General features: G+C 57.0%; 1 protein-coding gene across 32 annotated transcripts in view; it reads left to right on the forward strand.

Annotated features, from left to right (window-relative positions):
- Positions 1-5,700: 5,700 nt before the first annotated feature.
- The window catches only part of TMEM255B (transmembrane protein 255B), a 36,253-nt gene continuing 16,480 nt past the window's right edge, over positions 5,701-25,473 (forward strand). For 3 of the 32 annotated variants that reach the window (XM_086330729.1, XM_086330730.1, XM_086330749.1), the window contains exons 1-8: positions 11,591-12,877; positions 14,035-14,147; positions 14,450-14,490; positions 19,869-19,958; positions 20,333-20,413; positions 21,541-21,626; positions 22,046-22,205; positions 23,745-23,888. In XM_086330729.1, the coding sequence (XP_086186855.1) occupies positions 12,732-12,877; positions 14,035-14,147; positions 14,450-14,490; positions 19,869-19,958; positions 20,333-20,413; positions 21,541-21,626; positions 22,046-22,205; positions 23,745-23,888 (861 nt within the window). In that variant the 5' untranslated portion in view covers positions 11,591-12,731. Of the gene's footprint in view, positions 5,891-11,223; positions 13,355-14,034; positions 14,148-14,427; positions 14,491-17,837; positions 17,912-19,868; positions 19,959-20,332; positions 20,414-21,540; positions 21,627-22,045; positions 22,206-23,744; positions 23,889-25,473 lie in introns of those variants that run through there. The other 29 variants (XM_086330732.1, XM_086330752.1, XM_086330760.1 and 26 more) reach the window with 28 other exon arrangements.

Here is a 25,473-nt window from a genome sequence, read left to right on the forward strand (position 1 = left end):
ATGCGCTCACATGCATGCATATGCACATATATACACTCATGCATACCCGCACACAATGCACTCATGTACACACAGGCACATACAATGCACTCATGTACACACAGGCACACACATGCACTCATGTACACACAGGCACACACATGCACTCATGTACACACAGGCACACACATGCACTCATGTACACACAGGCACACACATGCACTCATGTACACAACCACACAGACATGTATACACACACATGCACTCACGCACACGTGTGCACACAGGCACCTGCATACACATATGCACACTCACGAACACTCGTGCACATATGCTCACATGTATACATATAACATGCACACACATGCACACATGCATGCACACTTTGTCCCCATCTCTCTCTAGATCCAGAGTTGCTGGCGCAGCCCCATAGCCTCCATGTCTGCACACTGCTCTGCTCCCCACCTGGGCAGGTCCCAGTAGCCTGTCAGGCCCTACTGTGTGTACACAGAAGTCCCCTTTTTTCCTGAAGCTGCGTCCCACACTTGTCTGAGTGGAGCTGAGGCCCGGGAGAGGCAGAGACACCTTGAAGGAGGGCCCCCCCCCCAGGGCATCTCCATGGAGATTCTGGGGCTATTCAAGTGATACGAGCTGATTCTGATAAACACAATAACTAACTAAACATAACTGCTAATAATCATGCAACCTGAGCTCAGCGAAGGCTGAGGTCACCTCCTCTTACTCCACGATAGGACCAGCCCCTCCGCAAGTGTCCGGACCCACAGGTTGGGCCTGAGCGAAAACCTAGCGTCTACCTTACAGGCCTTCTGCCAGCCAAGCGAAGAATAATTTGAAAGGAAAACCTCAATTTGAAAGCATAGAATTAAAATAAATATTAGCTAGGCTCTCAGGCTTTATGTAGACAATTTCAAATGGAGATTAAATAGGCTTGATTTGATTTTGGAGAAACCAAACCTCACTCCCTCAGTGAGAGAGAACAAGGAGTTTTGCAGGTCAGCCTCCTTTTGTCCAAGATGCAGGGCTGCGGGGAGAAAGCTTATCAAGGTCCAGGGCCTGAGATGATGGGGGCGATTGGCCTGGGGGCTCCCTGTCCCAGCTCCTCGCCAGGCCCTGCGGGTCCAGATCACTGGGGGTGGCCACCTTTCCCTGGCAAGGCAGAGTTTGATAAGGACCGAGGACGTGAGGCCAGGCCTGCGAGGGGCATGACTCTGCCCACATAGGCATCGTCCTGCATGTCCAAGGGGACAGCGGATCCAAGGCCAGAAAGGCACCTTCCCTCTGGGGAGTCGGGGATGGGCTTCCTGTGGGGACTGAGCGCCTGAAAGGTGAGCCCCCTGCTCAGGCTTGTTAGGGGCTGGGAGATCACCATTACAGGCTTTCTTGCGAAGCCCAGGGTGTTCGTAACTTAATCCATCCATGTCCCCGAGAGCGTCTCCCGTCTGGCGCATCCCTCACTGCCTCAACAGGCACGGGTGGGCGGGGCCTGTGTCTCCTGGCCTCCCGTCTGCATTATTCATCCCCAGCTCCTGCAGGGTGATCGGTTACAGGCATGCTCTGCGGTCTGCCCCACGCCAGCTCCTGGGCTCTGGACCAGGCTCCCACACACGCTCCCTCAGTGATGAGGGTCCCGCCGGCACGGGGCTGAGGACCCCTGCATCTGGACCCCACCAGGCCTGCGGCTGCCAAAGGGACTTCCTGGCTGATTCGTGGGGGTCTTCTAATCCCTCTCTTTTCAGGGCTGGCCCTGGTTTCAGTCTGCTGACCCCTCTCTGCTCAGGCAGATGGAGGTGAACAGGAACAGGGCCGGGAGGACCCCGCGGAGAGGGGTGCGTCCAGCAGGGCGTCCAGCAGGGGCGCCTGCCTGGGTGGGAGCCAGTGTCGAGAGGGTGGGGCCGCCCTTACTCGCTCTCTGTGCACGGTATTACCGGGCGCCTGTCGTGAGCTGGACGTGGTTCTAAGCAGGGCCTCAGTGAACCCTGTTTCCTAACAGGACTGAATGGACGCCTGGCTTACCTGCCCACCACCCCCACAGGCAGTGTCGACGGCTCATCCTCCCTTCTTGGGCAGCCGGTCATGCACTTTTAAGTCTCCTTGATTGTAATTTAAGAAACGAAGTTCTAGACTGTTCTTCCTCTGCCCTGTTCCAGCTGGAGCCTGTGAAATCTACCCTCTGAGGAGGCAGGCCTAGGGCAGGGTGGACGGGCAGGAGCCCCTGGACTCTTCCTGTCTTTGGTTTCTCCAAAGCCGAAGCCCAGGTAACTGAGAGGCAATGGCTGCAAGGTGAGCGGAGGTCGCCCAGCGCCTGTGCCAGCCTCGGCCCGGCAGCTCCGTGTGGCCCCTGCTGTGGCCTGGACGCCCACCCTCTCTCCAGGCGGGGAGGCGGCAGCAACACCAGCCACCCGAGCTTGGTGGGGAGGGCGGGCAGTGCGGACTGAGCACCGCTGTGACGGAGCAGTGCCTAGACGGGAGCAGGGGCCAGCCAGATGGGTGTGGACCTCTGCTGTGGGGGCCACAAGGACCGGCCGGGCCCCAGGAAGATCAGCTCCGCTTCCTGCTGTCTGGGGCTGCCCGCCCCCCGCCATCAGCTCATCCATGCTTGTTTTTGTCTCCAGGGGGAAAGGGGGTCTCCTCGTGCTGGGAAGGGTCCCCGCACCGTCACCCAAGCATGAGGGAGACGCAGGAAGACCTCACCATCTGGAATCCTTGGACTTGATGGTGATTTCTCATCCTCCCAACAGCCCTGCTCCCAGGGCCCCTGGAAAGTGGTCCCCCAACAGGCTGGATGCAACATGGCCCCCCGAACCCTGCACCCCCTGCCCCGTCAGCATCCTTTTGGCCTGCAAGCCTGGTTCCCAGTCCTGCTGCTCACGGACCACCCGGGCCCCTCAGACTTCTCCCTCCAGGGCTCTGGTTTGAGTTCCGGGCACTGGGATTGTTAATGGCCCGAGGGGGTTCCGGTGGGAGATGAGGGCGCCACGCCGGTCATCAGGAAGCCTCGGTCTCCCCTGGGGCCGGGCCACACCCCGGGGGATTCCCATTTCTCCTCTCCTGATGGTTCTCACGAGTGCTATCGTCATCATCTGCTCTATAACACAACAGCACGTTTTATTTCTCCTACTATTCACCTTTAAAGTTCTTAAAGGGCAGGTCTGTATGACTCATCTTCATGGTTCTCTTAGTATCTTGAACATAGAGGAAATTCAGTAAATATTTGTTGATTGCATGAACAAAAGATTAAATGTCTGTAGTCAGGTAAATACACACTTTCCTATTTGCAGGACGTAATTACACCTTGAAATGGGACTGACCTGGTTCATATCTTGTTTCTGCCACCAACCAGATACTTGACTTCAGAAAAGTTATTCAAACTCTTAGTGCCTCGGTTTCCTCATCTGTGAAATGGATAGAATATTGTACCAATCAATGAAGGCAGATGTGAGCAGGGTGAAGTGTCTGATATGTGTTCACCTAGCATCACCCTCGTCCCTGACCGCCGCCTGCCCATCCCAGCTGAGAGGTGAGTCCAGGTCAGCTCAGGGCCTCTGGATGAGACCCTCTGAGGGAGTGGGGACCTGAGTTCAGGTGAGGGCAGTGGAGGTAGGGAATCTTAGAGTCTTCAAACGTTTCACACACAGCAGGAAGAAGCCTGGTGCTGGGGATCATGACTGTTTTAATCAATTATCTTCTTGATGTCAGTAATAATTGGTCCAGACTCTGACTGTCCTCAGACCAGTAGAAGAAAGATTTCCTCATCTTCTCATAATTGCCTTTGCAAGAGCTAAATTAAATTATGTTTTAAAAATACCCTGATCCCAGACTATGGCTCCCTGCAGAGCTGGGCTGGACACAGGCGTCCACAGGCCGAGGGGGGGGCACCAGGGTCGGTCAGCGCCATCAGCCTCAGAGCCAGTGCATCTGCAGTCGTGTTGTTTGGGCTCTTGTGGGGGAGTCTGGGGGTGGATTCTAACGATGTCCGCCCCAGATGCGCATGCCGAGTCTGCTCTGGTCACGTCCATCTGCCTCCTGGACCTCGGTTTCCTTGTGGGGACCCGGACACCTGCCATGCTCCTCAGGATCCCCTGCTCAGGGGGCCCAGAGACAGTTTCCAAAGACCTACCCAGCTGCAGTGGCATCTAAAACCTCTGGCAGGAAATGTATTTATTGGAGAAGGTATCATTTCTGGCAACACGAGCACATCCTTTAAGAACGGTTTCAGTGGATCTTTGGAACAACAGGCACAGAATGAGGTCCGCATGGCTGTCTCACCACCTGCACCCTGTCCTGGTCTGCACCATGGCCACCTTCCCTGGACCAGAACCTCCTCCCAGGCCTCCCAGGCCCACCTGCTGCCCTGCAAGTGCCCTCCCAGTGACCCTTCTGAAGCGGGCTTGCCTGGACACTCCCGTAGGCCTCCTGCCGTCCCCGTGTGCCCTGCCACCCTCCTGGTCTGCCCAGGGCATCTTTCCCAGACGGCTGCCTGGCTCCATGTCACGCCCTCGGGGTGAGCAGGACGTTGCTCTGGTGGGGACCGGAGCCTCCTCTCAGCCTCACACTGTCCCCGCTCTGGTAGCAGGCGTGGCCACTCAGGCCCATCTCGCCCTTGGGTACCGTATTTCTTCTCCATTGTCCCTTCTCCGCCTAGGGCCCGTTGCTGTACGAGGACCTCTGTCCCCTCGTCCATCGGTCTTTCCCGAGTGAAGGGGACGGTATCTAGGATGCAGAGTGGCTGCCTGTGCCGTGCACGCGGGGCACATATGGGCGATGTCCCCTCGTCCATCGGTCTTTCCTGAGTGAAGGGGACGGTATCTAGGATGCAGAGTGGCTGCCTGTGCCGTGCACGCGGGGCACGTATGGGTGAACAGCGCTGCTTTTCACACTTACAGGCCGTGCACAGCTGGTGTTCCACTCGCTCCAACACCACGCACTCACGTTTTCGCTCCGCGCTGCATTCGCGCTTTTCCTGCTGGTGCGTGCAGCCCCACCATGCAGCGACCCTGGAGCTGGTCGAGGTTACACACAGAGCCGTCCTGTGTGCAGACCCCACGTGCCAGGGCTTTCTCTCACAATTGAGCCCCTTCAGAACTACTGGGGTTCCTCACAGCGACTTCATTGACAGATATTCTGAGTCGATGGGTCTGGGTTGAGCTCAGCGCAGCAGCAAATCTTTTTAAAAAGATCTTTAGATGATTCTCCGGGCTTAGAACCACAGGTCTTGGTCATGTCCATAAGCAGGAATTGCTGGCTTCTAAAGAATCTGCCTGCCCACGCAAGAAACTCAGGAAGGAGTCGCGGGTTCAATCCCGGGTCAGGAAGACCCCTGGAGGAGGAAATGGCAGCCCACTCCAGTTTTCTTGCCTGGAGACTCCCATGGACAGAGGAGCCTGGCGGGCTGCAGTCCATGGAGTCTCAGAAGGGTTGGGTGTGACTCAGCGACTGAGCGCAGCGCAGCAGAGAGGGACCCACCTTCCTTTCCAAACACCGGTGTCAATGTGGCCACACCAGGGGAGCTCCCTTCCCGCAGATTCTCAACATTACCTACCGTCCCACCTCTAAGGGTCTGCCCCTGACAAGGCCGGGGTTGAGGCGGGTGGGGTGGAGGCGGGGCGAGGGGCGGGGCGGGGGCGAGGGGCGGGGCGAAGGTGAGGGGCGGGGCGAGGGCAGGGGCAGAGGGAGGGGCGGGGCGAGGCGAGGGGCGGGGCGAGGCGGGGGCCGGGTGGGACGCTGCGGCCAGACGGAGCGCACCTAAGGGCCCGCGCTCGCGGCTGGTCCTCGCGGCCCCGCGCCCCACGGTCGCTGTCGCAGCAGCGGGAGAGCAGCCCTGGGATGCAGCCGCTCCCGCCGCCGGTGCCCGGGCCCCTGGCCCTGCTGGACACGACAGGTGAGCGCGCAGGTGAGCCGGGCTCCGTTTCTCTGGTGCCCGAGCTCCCACGGGCCCCCTCCCACCTCTCATCTGAGGGTCCCGACTGCGCGGGCCTCTGCCGCCTCTTCTCCACCGTCTTCTACTGCAGACAGTAAACCATGGCCCGCACAAGCCGGACTCTGTTTTCATCCTTCCACCCAACTTCAGTCTCCAAAATTTTCTAGGAAAAGGTCATTCCTGGGGCCAGGTAGCTTCTTTCTCCTTGGGCTTCCCTGGGCTGCTGGGCTCCCCGCGCCCTCCCCAGACGATTCCATAATTTCAAGGATTTCCCTCCCAGCCTGATGCAGCCAAGCCGGGGCTGGGACACAGGAGGCCAGCGCCTGTATTCTCTGCCGGAGGCCGCCAGGAGGGGGCTGTTTTCCTGACGGGGGAGGCGGGAAGACTTCCAAAGAGAAGAGGCTCTGGGATGGGTGCAGAGACGCCTGGGTCCTGAAGGGCTTCACAGACCATCCAGCAGGAAATGCGGGTTTTAACTCCCAGCCCTGCAAAGTCTTTTTAAAAACCAGATTAGTGATGTCACTTGATTTTTAAATGATAACCGAGGAATTAGGAGTTTTTCTAAAAGAAACAATTCTGTGACCAACACTCTCTAAAACCAAATGCAAACAGTTACTGATGCTAACAGATAGTTGTTATTATAGTTATTAAGTACTTGTGGTTATTTCCATTATTATATTAGAATGACTTGATTTAAAAATAACATTTTAGATTTTTCTTCTGAGGAGGAACTTTAAATTTAAAAGATGCTAAGAGTTGGTTTTTTACTTAAGAATACTAAACATTAGTGTGGCTGGGATGGGATTATGGGTGTTTTCTGCCTTACATTTCTGGGCTCACACCCTTGGGGTGTGTTCTGTGTAAAAGTGGAGTAAAAGGAAATTGCTGGCTGAGGGCGCGTCCCTGTGTCGTGGTCCATTTCCCTGCAACAGTTGCTTTGTCTCCACGGCCGCTGTTAAGAGTGGGTGATTAAACAAGCTCCTTCTTTCTGGGCGGCCTGGGCCCTGTCCGCTGGGAGTGGGTGGCTAGGTGACTGCCCCCACCCCCCAACACTTTGTGATGCTTCCAGCTCCACTCAGTGAAGAAGGTGCAGACGGTGGGACAGTGACTGGTTCTACTCTGTCCTTGGGAGGGGAGGCTGGGAGGGGAGGGGAGGCTGGAAGGGGAGGCTGGAGGAGGCTGGGAGGGGAGAAACACTGGGCTGAGCCATCTTAATGTTAACACCAACCACGACCCTCTAGCTATCACATGCATCAAATCACGTCTAGAATCCTCATTTATGCTCTCTCACTGCACCCTATAGCAGTGAAACGGCAGGCGAGCAGGGAGTTGTCATTATCCCCACTTGCAGATCATTCATTCATTCAGCATGAAGCGATACAGGTGTGGGAACCCCATGTCAAGCAAGAACCCCATGGCCCCTGCTCTCAGGGTCTTGCTTCTGCAGGGTCAGAGGGGTGGGGGCACCTGCAATCACTCAGCGTGTCTGGCAGCCCCACCACAGTCGTGTAAATTGCCAGCACAGCTATAAGCCTAATGGTTGAGAACTTAGCTGACAGTCAGGGCACAGCCTTATGCTGCTTCAGTTGTAACGATGCGCATGTGAGACTCCTGCTGACGGGACAGGAAGGAACAAGTCAGGGAGTCTGGTTTTCCCTCCAGCACAGCCCCCACCTCCTCTCCAAAACCTGACCTAAAAGTGCACGTGTGTGATGGTCAGGAGCGGCCCACCGTCTTTTCTTGAGCTCGTTTCTTATTGTCTGATGTGTACGTGAAGTCCCAGGTTTAAACGCCGAGTGCAGGCTGGGGTCTGCCGTAGTGTCTCTCTTGTGCCTGGAGTCTGGATATTGCAGCCTGTGTCATTGAAACAAGGCCGCTCAGAACCATCCCTTTCCCGTCTGCTGTCTTCCCAGACCTCACGTTCCCTCAGAAGCTACCACACAATCCTGACAAAGAGCTGCTTGGGCCCTGTGCTGTTTATCATGTAGCAGTTTCACAGGGAAAGTCAGACTTGGGAAAATGCAGTGAAATGGTGCAGTTAGATTGAAGATGGTTCCAGGAAGCTTCACATGGTCCTGAAGGAGACGCCTTTGACGAAGCCTGTCAGGACGTCACTAACGGACTTGACGAGGCCCCAGAAAAACCATTCATCCGCTGGGTGCCCTTCTATACCCACTCATCATGCAGCTTCCTAAAGGGGCCGATCAAAGCGGAGCTGAGGAGCCTTCGGAACCAGAGTGTCGTCGCAGGGAGGCGAGGGGTCAGCCAGATGGGCTCACGGAGCTAAGAGATCAGGTCCAACAGTCGGATCGGTGGTGTGAAACAGGCACTGAGATGTCAGTTAATTATTTTGAGCATAACGAACCTATAATGCATTAAAATAGTAAAAATAGCAAAGCCCTCTGAGGAGGAGGGCATTTGATAATTTCGTCAAACACTTAGTCCCATAAAATTTTGTTTCCGGCATCTTCCTGCTCTTAAAATATGCTTTACAACCGAGATTGGTCTGGGCCCTCGGGAAGAGTGGTCGAGGGCGAGCACTGCCCAGGACACAGCACGGCTGTGGGCTCCCCTATGGGGCTCGGGGCCGGGCAGGGTGGCCAGCACGTAGGAGAGGTGAGCCCCGGGCCAGGTGGGCAGGGCGGAGGCTAGAGGGCCCCTCTGGCTGCTGGAGAGCCCTGTGTCACTGGTGTGGTTGTCACGTCAGTGTCCAAGGTAACAGCGTCGTTAATTTTCCAAACCGTAGAAGATGTGTTTTTAACTTTTGCGTCCTTTATTTCAATGTACCTGCCATGCTAAAGTTAATCACCCAGGACAGGGTGTCGCCCGTGGGGAGGGAACTTTCTTTCTCTCACTCACCCATTGTCAAAGTGGCTTTGCCTTCCCATGATCTCTTCCCCCTACAAGACACCCCAGATCAGTCATAACCGCTGACCTTTCAGTCTCCGGGGGAAACCAGCTTCTACTTGAATCCTTGGTTTCAGGCTTTAAATATGCCAGGAAAAATAAGTGATTGCTTCTGCATGCTTGTGACTGTGCCAGGACGATGCAGCGAACAGCAGTGAATGAGGGGAAGCCCTCCGCGGGGACCCCGGGCCCGCTGGGCCCAAAGGTGGGCCTCGTCCGCTCACACCTGGGCTGTGCGTGCTGTGGACACTCCTCTCAATGGTTCACCCTAACAGGCCTTATATATTTGTAATAAGAATTATCGGAAAATAGCAGTGAAAGGGCAGGTGAAGGGTGGAGGGCCTCCGGAACGGAGTGACCTTCTGGAGAGCTTCGCCCAGCCAGGCCGGTGGGTGGAGCAGTGTTCCCAGGCTGACCAAGCGATTCTGAGTCAGCACGTTGACTCAGGGTTTTGGGTAATTTATTTCTGAGTATGTGACAATCTGGTTTTGGGTGGCATGGCCTTGGCCTGCCGTTCAGCTTTGCTGATTGGACTCCAGACAGCGTGTAAATCTTCAGATGCACAGTCCAGAGCAGCGGAGGCGGGTGAGTGCTGCTGGCGGGGACTGCGGTCATCTGAGATGGTATACATGTATGTCACTCATGTCCACCTCTGTGTGACCCCGTGGACTGTAGCCCACTAGGCCCCTCTGTCCGTGGGATGGTCCAGATCTAAGATGGTGGTTGTGGTCAAATGCACAGCTGCTTCCCCAGCGAACACCCATACAAACCCATCGATTTTGAAAACTTTGGTGTGGGAAGAAGCACCATGCTTTTCTTTCATCCCATTTTGTTCTGGAGTCACAGGCATCAAGACAGGTAACTCTGCAACAAGCAGAACATGCCAGCCTGGCTGGGCTCCGTGCGGGTCTCTCACCGGCCCTCTGCCTGGCTGTCTTTGGCTCTGTTGTGTGGTTGTTGATGACCACGTAGGGATGGGAGTAACTGAGATTTGATTACGGTAATAATTATTAGTATTACAATTATGGTTATTGTAAACAAGACTTCTTGCCTTCCCTGAGACACGTGTGGGGAAGGTAGTTCCACACGAAACCCAGAAGTCAAGGCTTGGGGGAGGGAGGTGCCAGTGATGGAAGGGTTCCTTTCTTGCTTTCTTGAGTTCTGTGACTACAGATACCAGGGCATCCACAGTCGTGCCTTGCAGTCTGGAGATGTGATTCTGTTACCTAAGCAGAGTTTGGAGGTGGGTGAGCCAGGGCTGTCTTTCTGCTCTGCCTCTCTCTGGGTGCGACTTCCCTTGTTGAGGTTTCCTCGCAGAGCAAAATGGCTGCAGGGGCTCGGTCTCTGTGCTCACACTCCATGCTGTGGGAAGGATGAAGGGGAGAAAGGCGGAGGCAATGGTTCCTTTAAGAGATTTCCAGGAGGTTCCAGCTGACACCCTTGTTGAGATGGAGACTATTTGCTGAGGATGTAATTACCCAGCAGAAGAGGCTGGGAAGTGCCACCTCTCAGCTGGCCCATTTCCACATCCAATAATGGGCCCCGCTGACAGAGGGAGAGGGAGGCAGATGTGCAGGTGGGTGGTGGTGAGCTCTGCACACTTTTATACTTTTTGCGCCTCCCATTCGATGTCTTGTGAGTTTGGTGCTAAGTCGAGACCTAGAGGTGGGCCAGCGAGTGGGATTGGCTTGGGGTGGAGCCTGGGACAAGGGCGAGCTCAGAGCAGCGTGGACTCATGGGTGGCCGGGAGGGGGCAGGCGCCCTTGCTGTGCCTAGCCTGCATGGCCTGGTCCAGGCAGGGTGCAGAGGTCCTCCGACCAGCCTTGGAGCTGGGGTGGGGTCCAGGCCTGGGGAGCACCAGGCCCCTGCTTGAGTGGCTGCCTGGCTGTTGCCGTGGGCTGGGGCCGGGGTGGAGGGCTGGGGGACTTGGGACCTGGGGAGGGCTTGGCCAGCCCAGTGTTTACTGAGAACCCGCCATGTGCAAGCGCCGTCCTAGGCAAGACGGGGTGTCGGGGAACGAGGCAGAGCACCGCCCACCCCCCATAGGGCCCATTGTCTGGGAGGCAGCGTTAGGGAAGTGGACACAGAACGCGTGCATGGTGACCGTGGCTTAAGACACTCTGGGTGCAGCGGGGGCCTCGGGGGAGGGTGGCCAGGCTCCTGTTCTCACTGTAGGCGGTCTGACGGAGGCCCGGGTGAGGGCGGCCGTGCAGGAGGACCAGTGGGGTCTGTGTGGTTCACCAGGTGACAGCGAGGCAGCGGGCGAGACCTCAGGCTGGGCATGGGAGGGGGCGGCGAGCGGTCCCTGCTCTCAGGACTGGGGCGGGGAGGATGGAGGCAGACACTCGCGGTCCCTGGGGAGTGCGTCCCAGGCCCTGCCCGTGAGCAGAGGGCTGCTGGCAAGAGCTGCTGGGATGCTTGCGAGGTACCGGGACCCTCCCCGAGCCCAGCACCTTACCCACCGGCTCCTCCTGTGTCCTCCCCCGGCAGAGTTTGTGAGAAGAAAGAAGACGGCCCTGTGGTTTGTGGGGGCTCTGCTGGCAGTGTCTGCCTCCATCCTGACCGTCGGCCTGGCCGCAACCACCAGGACTGAGAATGTGACCGTGGGCGGCTACTACCCCGGCATCATTGTGAGTGTCGGGTCCCTGGGGGCGGGTCTGGGGGCCCAGGATCTACGGTTCCGTGTGGTGCTGACACACACCACCCCAGCCCCGCAGAGGTGGGAGTTTAGGTGGTTGACTGCATCGTGGTGTGCAGGGTCCTGAGCAGTGGGGAGGGAAAGGAATCGGAGCCAAGGAGTGTGATAGGCCCTCCCCAGGGTCCCCAGAGGGAGCCAACCCTCTCAGAAATTGGACTTGGACTTTAAAAGAGGCCACGAGGCCTGGATGGAGGTACGCTGATACGGCCGCACGGGATTAGCAGAGAAATGAGCTGATGCGGTCCACATCTCTGCCTCTGGGTAGTGACCCCCTGCGGTAAAGTCACGGCCTGGCCAGACCTGGCAACAGCAGCCCCCAAATCCGGGGTCATCAAGGCTCTGAACTATGAGGTCGTGTGCACTGTTGGCAGTAACGTTTGCTCCCGGCGCTGGCGTTGCACTCGGGGAGCGCCGTGACATTGCCCTTTATCAGACGCGATGCCCGGGGCGGAGTCTCACACAGAGATGAACAGACCTTAAAGATGAAGCTTGTTTAATTTCTCACTAAGAGTCCAGAGGAGTAATGATCCTGGTGCCATTTTAGCAAGGATGAAGGTGTTTTACAAACACCCTCGTTCCGTCTTTGTGTTGTTCTTTATTTCTGTACTTTCTGCTGCATGAATCTACTCTACCTCCCTGTCTACCTTTGTGAGTAAACCCCCACGAGCAGTGTTGTGCGGATGGTGTTCTCAGTGAAATCTCTCGAGAATCTGGCTTCCTGGCCTGTGTCCTGGACGGCGGCGGGAGCTGGGGCTGGCGGCTGAGAGGACGTGTCCTCCAGGTGACCGCAGAGCGTCAGGATCAGCCGCGAGGAGGTCTTCCGTGTTCTCCAAGCTTCGGTGGCTCAGGAGCTCACCTTGAGTTCACCTTCAGAACGCCCCGGGTGTGTTCAGAGCCTCGCTCTGCAGAGAACCTGCCTCCTGGGCATCAACCAGGGCAGAATTGGCTTCAGCAGGATGGTTTTGAAGGCAAACGGTGGACACGACAGATGAGCTTTGTTCAAGGCAAATGAGGATGAAAATCACTTCTGGGGACATGCAGCTCCAACCCTGTGGCGAAGGGTGTGTCTCAAGCAGAAATTGGGCGAGAGGGTGCAAACACCTCAACATTTTGGAAAGATAATTTTTTTCAAATCTGAAAACATGGAACTTAAGGCAACAATAGACGTACTTTAATTTATTTATATTGGAGGGGATTTTGCTCTCTTGGATGGTGGAGCAGGACTGCAATATTTGGAAGAAAATGCTCGTCTTTCTGTACTGCTTGAGAATTTTTAAATTACTGATGAAAACTGCATCTGTGTGTTCATGTCTGTCTCATGGATGTCCTCACAGAGAAGACATTCATGGACACAGGTAGGTCTGACGTTTATGCATTAAGTTTGGTGCCATGGCCTTAGAGATGCCCCAGCCCTGCTGGCCGCCCCCGCCTGCTCCTCATGGTCACTCGGAAGCCAGCAGGCAGGCAGAGCTGCGGGCAGCGTCCGGTGGGCTCCAGAGCCGGGTCTCAGGCCGCTCTGTGTGTCCCCAAGGGGCTTGTCTCCCACTGCTCTGAGCAGCAGCCCCGGCGTCGCTGGAACTCCACTCTTCAGAAACTGAGACGTTCTCCCCGGGGTGGGCACGGTGGGGTGAGGCTGCCTACACCCCTGGGCGCTGAGACGTGCACAGCCCGGGGGTTTCCCCCCTGCACCCACGTCACCCGCCCCCCGGGCGAAGAGCCAAGGCCGGGGGGCGAGCGGATGGTCCCGGGAGTTACCGCCTGCTCAGCTGAGTGACGGGTGTCAGCCTGTCTGTCTGGAACAGCCCTTCCGGCTTCCTGATCCTCCCCAACAGGTCAGCCGTCCTCCTCCAATGGTCCAGGAGAAACCCTGGGACGGGCCTCTCTCTGGCCCCTGACACAGAGGACGGGTCCCCGTGAAGATGTTCTCCGTGTTGGGGTGGGGGCCTGTGATGCTCTTTTCCCAGAATCGGTTCAATGATGTGTTGTTCACATTACTCAGTGTTCAGCTCAGTGATATGTTCAACTCAGTAATGTCCGACTCTTTATGACCCCATGGACTGCAGCACGCCAGGCTTCCCTGTCTTTCACTATCTCTCACAGTTTGCTCAAACTGATGTCCACTGAGTCAGTGATGCCATCCAACCATCTCTTCTTCTGTCATCCCTTTCTCCTCCTGCCTTTAATCTTTCCCAGCATCAGGGTCTTTTCAAATGAGTCAGCTCTTCGTATCAGGTGGCCAAAGTATTGGAGCTTCAGCTTCAGCATCAGTCCCTTCCAATGAATATTCAGGACTGATCTCCTTTAGGATGGACTGGTTGGATCTCCTTGCAGTCCAAGGGACTCTCAAGAGTCTTCTCCAACACCACAGTTCAAAAGCATCGATTCTTCAGCACTCAGCTTTCTTTATGGTCCAACTCTCACATCCATACACGACCACTGGAAAAACCACAGCCTTGACTAGACGGACCTTTGTCAGCAAAGTGATGTCTGTGCTTTTTAATTCGCTGTCTAGGTTGCTGATAGCTTTTCTTCCAAGGAGGAAGTGTGTTTTAATTTCATGCCTGCTGTCACTGTCTGCAGTGATTTTGGAGCCCAAGAAAAAAGTTTGTCACTGTAGGAGTTCAGGTATTTGAACACAAGATGAGAACATGGTTGGGAACACGGTTGGGAACACGGCAGCTTCACTGTTACGCCGGCTTTGATGGCTCTGGAGAGGCCCACCCGTCGGGCGTGAGCCACCACCCACCCCATCCCCACCACTCGTGCTTCCAGCCCTGGCGGTGGGGGTGGCCAGCCGTGCTCTCTGATGGGATGTCCTGAGGTGGGTGGTCACTGCTCCGTGTCCGCTTTAGGCTGTCAGGCCTGTAACCTGAGCGCTCTCTCCCTTGTTTTCCTTTGGCGTCAGCTGGGCTTTGGATCTTTCTTAGGAATTATCGGCATCAACCTGATGGAGAACAGGAAACAAATGGTGAGAATGTGTGTTGTTTCAAATATGGGCAGTGGGGCGTGTGGGGGGAGTATAGAGGAGGTGTGGGGGTGGGGCGTGTGGGGATGGGGAGTGTTGGGGGGAGTGTGGGGGCTGGGGGGGTGGGATGTGGGCAGGGCACGTCCCCCTCACAGCTCTAGCTGTAGGTGTTCCTAGGAAAGCCCTGCCCCAACCCAGCACCCCAGAATCAGCCCCTAGCTTTGCACTGTAAGTCCAGACTCGGGCCTGAGTGGCTGCCGTTCACATCCTCGTCTAAGTGAGCCCCACCCCTGGGACTGTGGGTTATGTCCCACAGCTTCATGTGGTGTCTTAGCAGCTAAGGTTGGGGCACAGGAAGAAAAGTGTAGGGCTGGTCACTAGTTTAAGTCACTGTGGATAAACTTCAGGCAAAACCACGCACGTGTGAGCATTTGTGCTTGAGTCAGGAGCCCTCGCATATTCTCCTGCCTCTGGTGTATGATAGCGCGTAGCCTCTCCCAGACTGGGGAGAGAGGATCAGCACAGAGCCAGGAGGACTGTGGTTCACAGGGCTTTGCAGAGGACACGTCCACAGCTGTCTGTCTGTGGGCTATGCATGCCAGCCTTGATCGGTGCTACAAACCTGATTTTTATTGAGTGTTTCCATTTGGAATCTGTGTTGCTGATGTACCCCTTTGGGAAATAGAGCTATAAGAATGCTAGTTAATTTTGCTGGTTCAGTGTGGCAGGCCTCTGTGAGGTTCAGAAGGGATGTGCGGTTTCTGCCTCGTCTCACATCAGATGGTGCTGGTGTTTCCGCCTCTACACGTGCTTCCGTCTTCCTGCGGCGTCATCAGTGCCGCAGTGGCTGCACTGGGCACCCATGGTGTGTGAGGATGTGGGGAAGGTGGCGCCTCTCTGGAAAACAGCCTGGCAGCTCCTCAGAGGGTTCCAGCCAGAGCTCCCGCAGAGTAGGGCGAGTGCTGTCTGTCTCACGCCGGCCACTCTGGTGGGTGTGACGGGGCTTGTCGTGGATTTGTCTTTCCTTGATGAGTGACACTGAGCTGCTTTCATGTTCTGGTTGGTTTTTGTACATCATTTTTTGGGAAATGTTTATTCAGGTCCTTTGGCCATTTTTAAATTCGGTCACGTCTTGTCAGTTCTGTGTACTCCAGACATAAGTCCCTTATCTGACAGAGGACCTTCAGGGGCTCCAGCCATCCTTGGGGTGTCTTCTCACCTTCTTGATGGTGTCCTTTGAGGCATAAAAGTTTTCAGTATTCCAGTTCCAGTTCAGTCTCTCAGTCGTGTCCGACTCTTTGCAACCGCATGAATTGCAGCATGCCAGGCCTCCCTGTCCATCACCATCTCCCGGAGTTTACTCAAACTCATGTCCATTGAGTCGGTGATGCCATCAAGCCATCTCATACTCTGTCGTCCCCTTCTCCTCCTGCCCCCAATCCCTCCCAGCATCAGGGTCTTTTCCAATGAGTCAACTCTTCGCATCAGGTGGCCAAAGTATTGGAGTTTCAACTTCAGCATCAGTCCTTCCAATGAACACCCAGGACTGATCTCCTTTAGGACGGACTGGCTGGATCTCCTTGCAGTCCAAGGGACTCTCAAGAGTCTTCTCCAACACCACAGTTCAAAAGCATCAATTCTTCAGTGCTCAGCTTTCTTCACAATCCAACTCTCACATCCATACATGACCACAGAAAAAGCCATAGCCTTGACTAGACGGACTTTTGTTGGCAAAGTAATGTCTCTGCTTTTTAATATGCTATCTAGGTTGGTCATAACTTTCCTTCCAGGGAGTAAGTGTCTTTTAATTTCATGGCTGCAGTCACCATCTGCAGTAATTTCGGAGCCCAGAAAAATAAAGTCAGCCACTGTTTCCGCTGTTTCCCCATCTATATCCCATGAAGTAATGGGATCAGATGCCATGATCTTCGTTTTCTGAATGTTGAGCTTTAAGCCAACTTTTTCACTCTCCTCTTTCACTTGCATCAAGAGGCTCTTTAGTTCCTCTTCACTTTCTGCCATAAGGGTGGTGTCATCTGCATATCTGAGGTTATTGATATTTCTCCCGGCAGTCTTGATTCCAGCTTGTGCTTCATCCAGCCCAGCGTTTCTCATGGTGTACTCTGCATATAAGTTAAATAAGCAGGGTGGAAATATACAGCCTTGACATACTCCTTTTCCTATTTGGAACCAGTCTGTTGTTCCATGTCCAGTTCTAACTGTTGCTTCCATATAGGTTTCTCAAGAGGCAGGTCAGGTGGTCTGGTATTCCCATATCTTTCAGAATTTTCCACGGTTTATTGTGATCCACACAGTCAAAGGCTTTGGCATAGTCAATAAAGCAGAAATAGATGTTTTTCTGGAACTCTCTTGCTTTTTCCATGATCCAGCGGATGTTGGTAATTTGATCTCTGGTTCCTCTGCCTTTTCTAAAACCACCTTGAACACCTGGAAGTTCACGGTTCACATATTGCTGAAGCCTGTCTTGGAGAATTTTGAGCATTACTTTACTAGTGTGTGAGATGAGTACAATTGTGCGGTAGTTTGAGCATTCTTTGGCATTGCCTTTCTTTGGGATTGGAATGAAAACTGACCTTTTCCAGTCCTGTCTCAGTATTAATGAAGCCCATTTTGCTCACTTTTTCTTTTGTTGCTTATGTTTTGGTGTCATTTCTAAGAATCTCATGCCAGTTCCAAGGTCATGAAGATTACCCAAGGTCTAGAAGTTTTATCACTTACGTTTAAGTCTGGTCTGAGCATGTCTGCATAGTCGCTTCAGGCGTGTCTGACTCTATGTGACCCCATGGACTGTAGCCCACGAGGCTCCTCTGTCTATGGCATTCTCCAGATAAGAATACTGGAGTGGGTTGCTATGCCCTCCTCCAGGAGATCTTCCCCATCCAGGGATCAAACCTGCCTCACTTATATCTCCTGCATTGCAGAGAGATTCTTTACCACTGAGAGTTGATTTTGTATATAGCATGAGACGGGTCCACATTCCAGCTTTTGCCTGAGGCCTGTGGTCGTTCTCCTTTTCAGTGTGTGGATTCACAGTGCTCGCTTTCCTGGGTCCTGGCTGGGCTGTGTCCTCTCTGGACCCTGTTGTTGGGGCGAAGCACCCCATCTCCACCCAGCTCTGGGCAGCCCTCTTCATATCACAACCTTATCTGCTTGGTATTTGCATTTTAAAATCACCTGCCCTTGTTGGAATGTAGACGGTGGGCCCAGCAGAGATTCGAAGATGACCTTCTAGCTACTGAGTAACAGCTGTCCCTCTCCTCGGAGAAGAGACCCCGACTGGACAGGGAGGTGCATTCACAACATAACCCAGAGCTTCCTATGGTTGCCAGGGCAACAGACACATCCTCTCTGCAACATCTGTGGGGTCTGGCCACCCTCACACAGGAGAGGCACCTTCTGAGGGGTGAGTGGTCCTTCTGCTAATGTTAAACCACTAGCAGCTGGAGGGGGCCACAAGGCCTGGGAAGGATGAGGAGCTGTGACGGAGCCCAGGACACGCAGGTCTTGGCTAAGAGGACGCTCTCCTAACGCTTGTCCTGACAGGTTTCCTATTTCTAGCCTAGGGCTTGAAGGAGAGGACTTCCAATGTCTTTCCCAGCACCATTGCCTGGACCCTGGGTTCTCGGGCAATTCCACACGTGCGGTTGTCCCTGAGCCGGGTTTATCACACTTGTGATCATGCTAGCACTGGCTTCTAACGTTTCCTGAAGGTTGATGAGGACGTTCAGGTCGTGGGGACCTGTGCAAACTGAGTCAGACCATGTTTACACATCTGCAGCAGGCAGCCCTGCGTGGCAGGGTACTTTGGAACTTGTGTGCTTTCTGTGAAGCCTGGAGGCAGTTGGGTGGAGGTGTGGTGTGAAGGTCTTTTGGCGGAGACTGCAGTTCAGAGCTAGCTATCAGCCAGGACGAGGAGCGCGGGTCTGTGAGGTTGTCAGGTGGTGCCCGAAGGCCTCACCAGGGCAGCGGGCCTGATGACAGCTCTGCTCACACACCCATTTGTGATGAGACTGGCAGGGTCCTCAGCCCGGGGCCAGCACTCAGCTTAGGCACATGGGCTGGGCAGACACCCACTCCCCAGACGGTCCAGTGATGGCTGCACGCAGACCTGCCGGCCCAGCAGAGCCATCTCTAGGGACAGCTCTGCTGCTCGGGGACGCTGCAGGGCCTTGGGGGGAGGCGGCGGGGGTGCAGCGCCCTCCAGGAGGCTGTGTGCCTGTCCACTGGAGCAGGCTTTCCGGCCAGGTGTTGGGCAGACCCAGTACCTGCACAGTGAGGAGGGGCCATGAGGAAGGCGCCCGGCCACCTGCCCCTTGGGACAGCCCCGTGGCTGAGCGGGCCGCCTCTGGCCACGTTCTGGAAGCTGAAGATGAGCTGCCATGTGCATGAGTGTCGTACTCTACTTGGCAGCTTGTTTTACAGAAGTTTGGGTGAAAGTTCCGGTCACTTTACACACTTCCCAGGACGGAGAACACGCCCTCACGTTGTGGATTGCGTGGCTCTTGGAGGGGTCCTGGTGCAGGACTGACACCAGCAACTCTAACAGGAGGGCACGTGGGAAATTTCCACTTTTGCTCTTTGTTTTCATAAACCTGAAATCGTTTCACAAGAAATATAAAAAAAAGTGTTAAAGAGATGGCCGATCTGAGACAAGAGGACAGGTTCTTAGCCTCATGAATAATAGAAACGCGGGGAGTGAGAGTGAGGCTTGTGTGCTGTCAGATCGGAGGAGGCACATGGTGGAAGCGGGCAGCGTCCTTGGGGTCATCAGGGGCGCGCATCAGGCTGTGGGGGAGGGCCCACTCGTCCCCTGGGTCCTGGCATGCGGAGGTGCCCACTGTATGCCTTGGCACCTGTGGCCCCTGGGTCCCCAGAGCCCGTCCTGCAGAAACGCTTGTGTCTGAGCCCAGGCTTTTCTGTGGAATGCAGTCAGGGTCTTGGTAGCAGAGTTTGATACAGCAAGGAACTGCCAGGCTCTGGGAGGCCCTGGCTTGTCCACGAGGCTGTGTGGTGGGATGACAGCTCCCTGTGTACCTGCACCCCCCGTACCCCATGAAACAAGCAAGTGACCGGGTAGGCCTTGCTTGGAGGGGGCATCCGGGCCAGGGTGGTGGGTCACCAGCAGCAATGGTGGGAGGTGAGGACCCCACGGAGCTGCCGCAGGGTTCCAGGAGAGAACCCTGCGCAAGGATCCTATAGAGTTGCTGTGGGGTTCCGGGTGAGGACCCTGCAGAGCTGCTGCGGGGTTCCAGGCGAGGACCCCGGGGAGGTGCTGCGGGGCTCCGCGGGGACTTGGGACCTGAGCAGGGGGGCGTTGGAAGGTTCCGCCGCGCCCGAGCCGCTCCTGTCTCTGCTTCCAGCTGGTGGCGGCCATCGTGTTCGTCAGCTTTGGCGTGGTGGCGGCCTTCTGCTGCGCCGTTGTGGATGGCGTGTTCGCCGCTCGGCACATTGTGAGTCCTCCCCCGGGTTGTCCTGGTTCAGGTCTCAGGTGCTGTGTGCGTTTAAGAGATTGTTGAAAGTTCAGTTTCCTCTTGCGGAACCCAGCTCGGTGACCCTCACTGTCTTCGTGCCCTTGTGTTGTCCGGTCGCTGGGCTGTCCTCCCCCCTTTCCCCTTGCCCCCACCGTGGCCAGTCGCCATTAGACCCGAATTCCCCACCTTCTCCGTGGCTCTGGGGTGAGCCGTGGTGCTCCTGCCGCATCCCCCGGGGGCTCTCACTGGCCATGGCCTCGCCCCTTCGGGCTTGGAGCCTGCGGTGACAGGTCTGAACTCACTGCGGGTAGCTGCCGATCTGTGCTGAGGCTGCCCTTTCCACTTCCCTCCAGGAGCCCAGGCCCCTCATGGCGGGCAGGTGCCAGTTCCACTCCAGCGGAGCTGGCTACCTACATGACGTCCACCAGACGGAGGTAAGGGCCAGAGCTCGTCCTCTCTCTGACCCGCAGCCTGTGTTCCGGGGACATGGCCCTGTCCCCGTTGGACTGTCCTGGCCCCAGCGTGTCTGTGACCTGTCTTACCACGTGTCTGGTGAGGAGCGGGGCATCTGCCGTCACCTTCACCCTGGACTCACAGTAGCCCCGCATCCACTTGTCCAGTCTGTGTGGCTTTTGAGATGAGCTTTTTATTGACTAATTAGTGCTTACGTGGGCCCCAGCTTGCTGGCCGTCCCGGGCTGAGGACACAGCGTGCTTTCACATCTGTTCTGGGAGCGACGGGGGTGTGGTGGCTGTGTGGCCCCCTCTGTCCTGCCATCTCTTATCTCACTGTCTTGTCTGTGAAGATTGGTCAGTTTGGTTAAACACAGCCTCTGACGCTGTGTGCAGAGGTCAGGCAGGAGGGGTGTGGGGCGGGTGGTGGGGAGAAGGTGGGAGCAGGCGCGTGGTTGAGGCCTCGTGGCTTCTGGGGACGCCGCCTGCTGCTGCCTGCCCATGTGGGACACCCCTTCTCTGAGGGCCTGGCCCGCACTCCTGGAGGGAGCTCTGGGGCCTTGTCCTGGTCAGTGGGGGCCATTGCCCGAGTCCCGGTCCTCACTCATGCTCGTTCTTCCCCACAAGTCCTCCCTAGGGTCCCCAGCCTCCCTCTGCAGCTGGGTGGTCTCTGCTCCACTTACCGCCCACATGGGGGTGCTTGGCTCGTGACACTGGTCACAAATCGCTGAGGAAGGAGGGGAGGCCTCTATGGTGTGGGGACTGGCTTGGTCAGATGGAGCTGCTGGGAGGTCTGGAAGGGTCTCCCACCTGGAGAGGTCCCTCCCTGGAGGGTCTCCCACCTGGAGAGGTCCCTCCCTGGAGGCACGGAGCCTAGGCCCTCTCCCCCACCTCGTCCAGCAGCAGGCGCTGGTCACCTGGTCCCCTACCTCCCCCAGCAGGGAGGCTGTGTCGCCTACCAGCCTCTGCACCTGAGCGGGTAGAAGACCAGGCGGGTCAGGAAGCATGCACTCGGGAGGGGCGGCTGCCCGGCTTGGGGGCAGAGAGCTGGGTGAGGGTGAGGGCAGGGCAGGGCAGGTGTGGGCGCCTGGCTGCCTCTCTGCTTGCAGGTCACCTGTCACTCCCCGAACGGTGGGTGTCCGCTGAAGGTGAAGAGCAACACTTGCTACTGCTGTGACCTCTACGACTGCCAGGGGTGAGAGGCCGCAGGGCAGGGCAGGGGGCGCGGGCCTGGGGCCTGGGCAGGCGTGTCAGTGCGGTTCCCTGGGAAGTGGCTGGACGCAGGAGCGGAGCCCTGGGGTGTTTCAGAGCCTCATGCCCTGCCCCCCACCCGAGGCTGGAGGGATTGTTCCAGGGTTTGGTCCAGTTCCTGGAGGTAAATCTCCACTCTGTGGGGACTGCCCCCCGAAGCCTAGGACCCCTGGAGTTTTGGGCCCATGTGGGGCCAGCGGGGCAGTGTGTCCTGCTCTGCTCAGAGGCCTGGGGCATTCCCAGGTGAAAACGGCCTCGGGGCCCGCTGCCTGCTGCGTCTCCCTGCCGAGGGCCCTGGGCCCCCCCTGCCCACCCAGGCAGTGCCTCCACGGCTGCAGGTGACGCGTGCCCCTTGCCATGCAGCACCCGGAGCCCCCCTGTTTATCACGAGTTTGTGGGCGTCGGCGCCTGCCGGGACGCGCTCCAGCTCTACTGGCTGCTCTGGGCCTCGGCCGTGCTCAACGTCCTGGGGCTGCTGCTGGGGGTCATCACTGCTGCCGTCCTGGGGGCCTTCAAGGACGCGGTGAGTACTCTCGCCCCTGCCAGGCTAACCGCAGCCTCGGCCCTTCAGCCCATCCTCCCTGAGGTGTGAGTGTCCTCCCTGAGGTGTGAGCGGCCTGAGCCCACTCAGGGACAGAGCAGGACGTGGAGCCTGATCCCCAAAGGCCTTGCCACACCTCCCTGGCCCGAGGCCTGCGGAATTCCAGCGCCTCCTCCCTGTGGGTCCGGGGCTCGGGCCTACACTTCCCCAGGCACAGGTGACTCCGTGTGCATTCCCGAGAGCCTGCCTGAGTGTCTGGGTGGCTCTCCCCACGGCTGGCATCCTCCCCAGGGGACTGGCTTCTCCAGGCTGTGTTCTCAAGTGGATCCTGTGGGGCACCTCCCACAACTGCCCCCATCCCCGGAGGTGCCGCACGTGAGGCCCCCGACACCTGGGCGTGCCCACAACCGCCCGCACCAGCAGCCATGCTCCCGTCACCCAGCTTTAGAGAAAAGGCAGTGTGAATGCACCTCCAAATGGCCCCCCGCGGCCCAGACCCCAGCGCCTCCCCCGCTCAAACAGCCGACGGGGGGCTTGTTACCGCTGCCCCGGAGACTGGCTATCGCCCGCATCTCTCAGCTTAGCCTGGAGCCTCTCAAGAGCTGTGATGTGTTTCTGGAAGGTTTCCTGACCCCAGATGAGTCCTGGGAGACCACGAGAGTCCCCGGTGCCCCCGTAACCACCCTTCTCCCTGGCTCCCACTTTGCCCTGCAGACCCCAGGCCCGCTTTCTGCTTGGTCACAAACCTCGGCAACCAGCTGGTCCTCTTGCCCCTGGGACGGCCAGGGTCTGTGGGGCCTTCTTGGGGGCTTCTCCTGCAGGTCAGAGTGTTCCCCTGGCAAATCTCCGGGGGGCTTCTCCTGCAGGTCAGAGTGTTCCCCTGGCAAGTCTCCGGGGGGCTTCTCCTGCAGGTCAGAGTGTTCCCCTGGCAAGTCTCCGAGGACAGGGAGGTTAGACTCCATAGGCGCACAGTGTCTGCTTCCGGGCCCTGCGAGCCTGGCGGAGGTGGCTGGTCCGTCCCCAGGGATGGTGGTCAGCCCAATGGGCTTCCCAGAATGGGTCCTGTGCTCACTGAGTTTGTGATAGAACCGCTGAAGCTTCTCTGGGGAATGTGGCAACCTCCCAGAAAGGCCACTCATTACACAGGACGCAGCTGTGTGTAAGCTATGTGCTGGATAGCTTCCTCTCGCAAACCCAGAGCTCTGGGTGTTAGGAGAAGCAAGCAAAGTGACTTTTTAGAATTTACACCTATGAGTAGATGCTCTTGTAAGTGTAGTGCGTCTTATAATTGAAGAATTATCTTAAACGGAGACACTTAACTCGCCACCCGAAGGTCTCTGCTGTCAGGGCTCTGGAGGCAGGTCCCAGGTGAGCTTTACTTCTGGTCAGAGGGAGACCCGCGGGAGAACGTGGACACTGTCACCTGGGGACTCTACAGGATGACGGCTGTCTCCTGTATGACCGCCGGACGGAGCTCTCCAGAGCCAGGCTCGGCTGATGCATCTCCATCCTCTGTGGCAGGTCCCGCTGGCCCAGCTGGCCTACGGCCCGTCCATGGCACCTCGGGTCCTCTACGACCCCGCCCAGCAGATCCTGGCCTGCTCGGGCTTTCGCCCCAGGCCCCCAGCCATCCCGACCTGCTCATCCTACCCGCTGCCCCTCCAGGTAGGCCGAGTGCCCTGGCCGGGGCGGGGCTCACGTCACAGGCAGCCCTCACCCGGGACGTGCTGCCCAGGTGGGACCCGGGGGCCGGGGGCTTGGGCTGAAGGAGTGTGGGGTCTGTGGCTCCCCCTCCTGACTAGGTGGGGGCGGTGAAGCTGGCGTGGACCAGCAAGGGGCGGGATGACACGGAGGGCGTTCCGAGGCCCCTCTCAGGACGTTCGACGGCCCCAGGGGTGCGTTTTGGGTGTCCTCTGCTCCTTGTGGCCCTGGAGACCCAGCCAGCTGACCCTGCGGGGCCTCAGCTTTCCTAACCCCGATCCGGGTCCCCCGGAAGTTGGCTGCAGTTTCCTGGCCAGAGCGACTGGGCGGGCCAGCTGCCTGGCCCCCAGGACGTGCCAGAGTCCCCGAGTGGTGCCTGCGGGTTTCCAACCTCCAGCCATTCCCCACCTCGACAGCGGCTACCATGCAGGCTTCACTCTCACACAGCTCTGGAGGCCTCGGGGTGCTGTGGGAGGAGGCGTGTGGGGCGAAGCCTTGTTCATAGAGCAGCATCACTGGGCCTGCCACCAGCCACCGGTGCAGCCCCAGCGTGATGGCCAGAGTGCCCTCGACTGTTGTCCTGTGGCCTCGGGGGCAGAGGGCCTCTGTTTTGGGGGGTGGTCTTGGCACATCCTCTGGTCTGTATCGATGACAACGAGGGCCTGATCAGCTTTTACCAGCAGCACGTGTAGGAGCACAATTCCACGCACAGCAGCAATCAGACTCCAAGGAGATGCCGTGTGTGTCTCGTCAGGAGGAAAAGGACAGATGGCTCCCAGCGGAGGAGGAAAGGGACTCTCCAAGTGTTCTGTTCAGTCACTGGCAGTGGAAAACACTCCTACACGACAGGGGGAGTGAGCTGCTGTCGGGGGCTGTTTTGAGCAGTTAGTCAAAAGAGAAATCACGGAAGGGAACTCACCTTCCTTACTCCCTGGGCTGCCTGGTCAGGAAATGCAGGAATAAGGACCCACCGATAATCAACTCACATCCTGTAACGAAGGCCCTTGTACACTGTCACTAAGGGCCTCGCATCTGGTAAATAAGGGCCTCGCCCCCTTTACTAAGGACTTTTGTCTGCCCTCCTGATGGTATCACCTGTGTGAGCAGAGCCTGGTTTAACTCTGCTCTGTGGTGGCTTCCTCCCTGGTTCCTGGCGGTTTGTTCCTTGTTTCCTAGTGGTTTTGTCTGTGGTTCCTGGTGGTTTTGTCTGTGGTTCCTGGTGGTTTTCTCTGTGGTCCATGGTGATCTGTTCGGTTCATGGTTCCTGGTCATTTGCTCTGTGATCCTTATTGATTTATCATTGGTTCCTGCCAGCTCCTCTGTGGTTCCCACTGGTTGATTCTGTGGTTGGTGTGGTTTACTCCCTGGTTCTCTCAGCGGCTCATTTCCAATGAAGAACAGAGCACGCACGTGCACAGTGGGAGCTGCGGTCCCCACTGACCTGAGAGGATGTTCTCTAGAGACTTCCTCTGTCATCTGAGGTCAGAAAGAAGTGTGAATTTGAGAGAAAGCAACAGAGGTGGGCAGGGGCCCAGGGCCCTTGGATCCC

This window comes from Bos grunniens, chromosome 12 (assembly GCF_055505025.1).
Source record: "Bos grunniens cultivar Pamir isolate PY7600 chromosome 12, Bosgru_T2T1.0, whole genome shotgun sequence".
In the NCBI taxonomy this organism is placed as follows: Eukaryota; Metazoa; Chordata; class Mammalia; order Artiodactyla; family Bovidae; genus Bos; species Bos grunniens.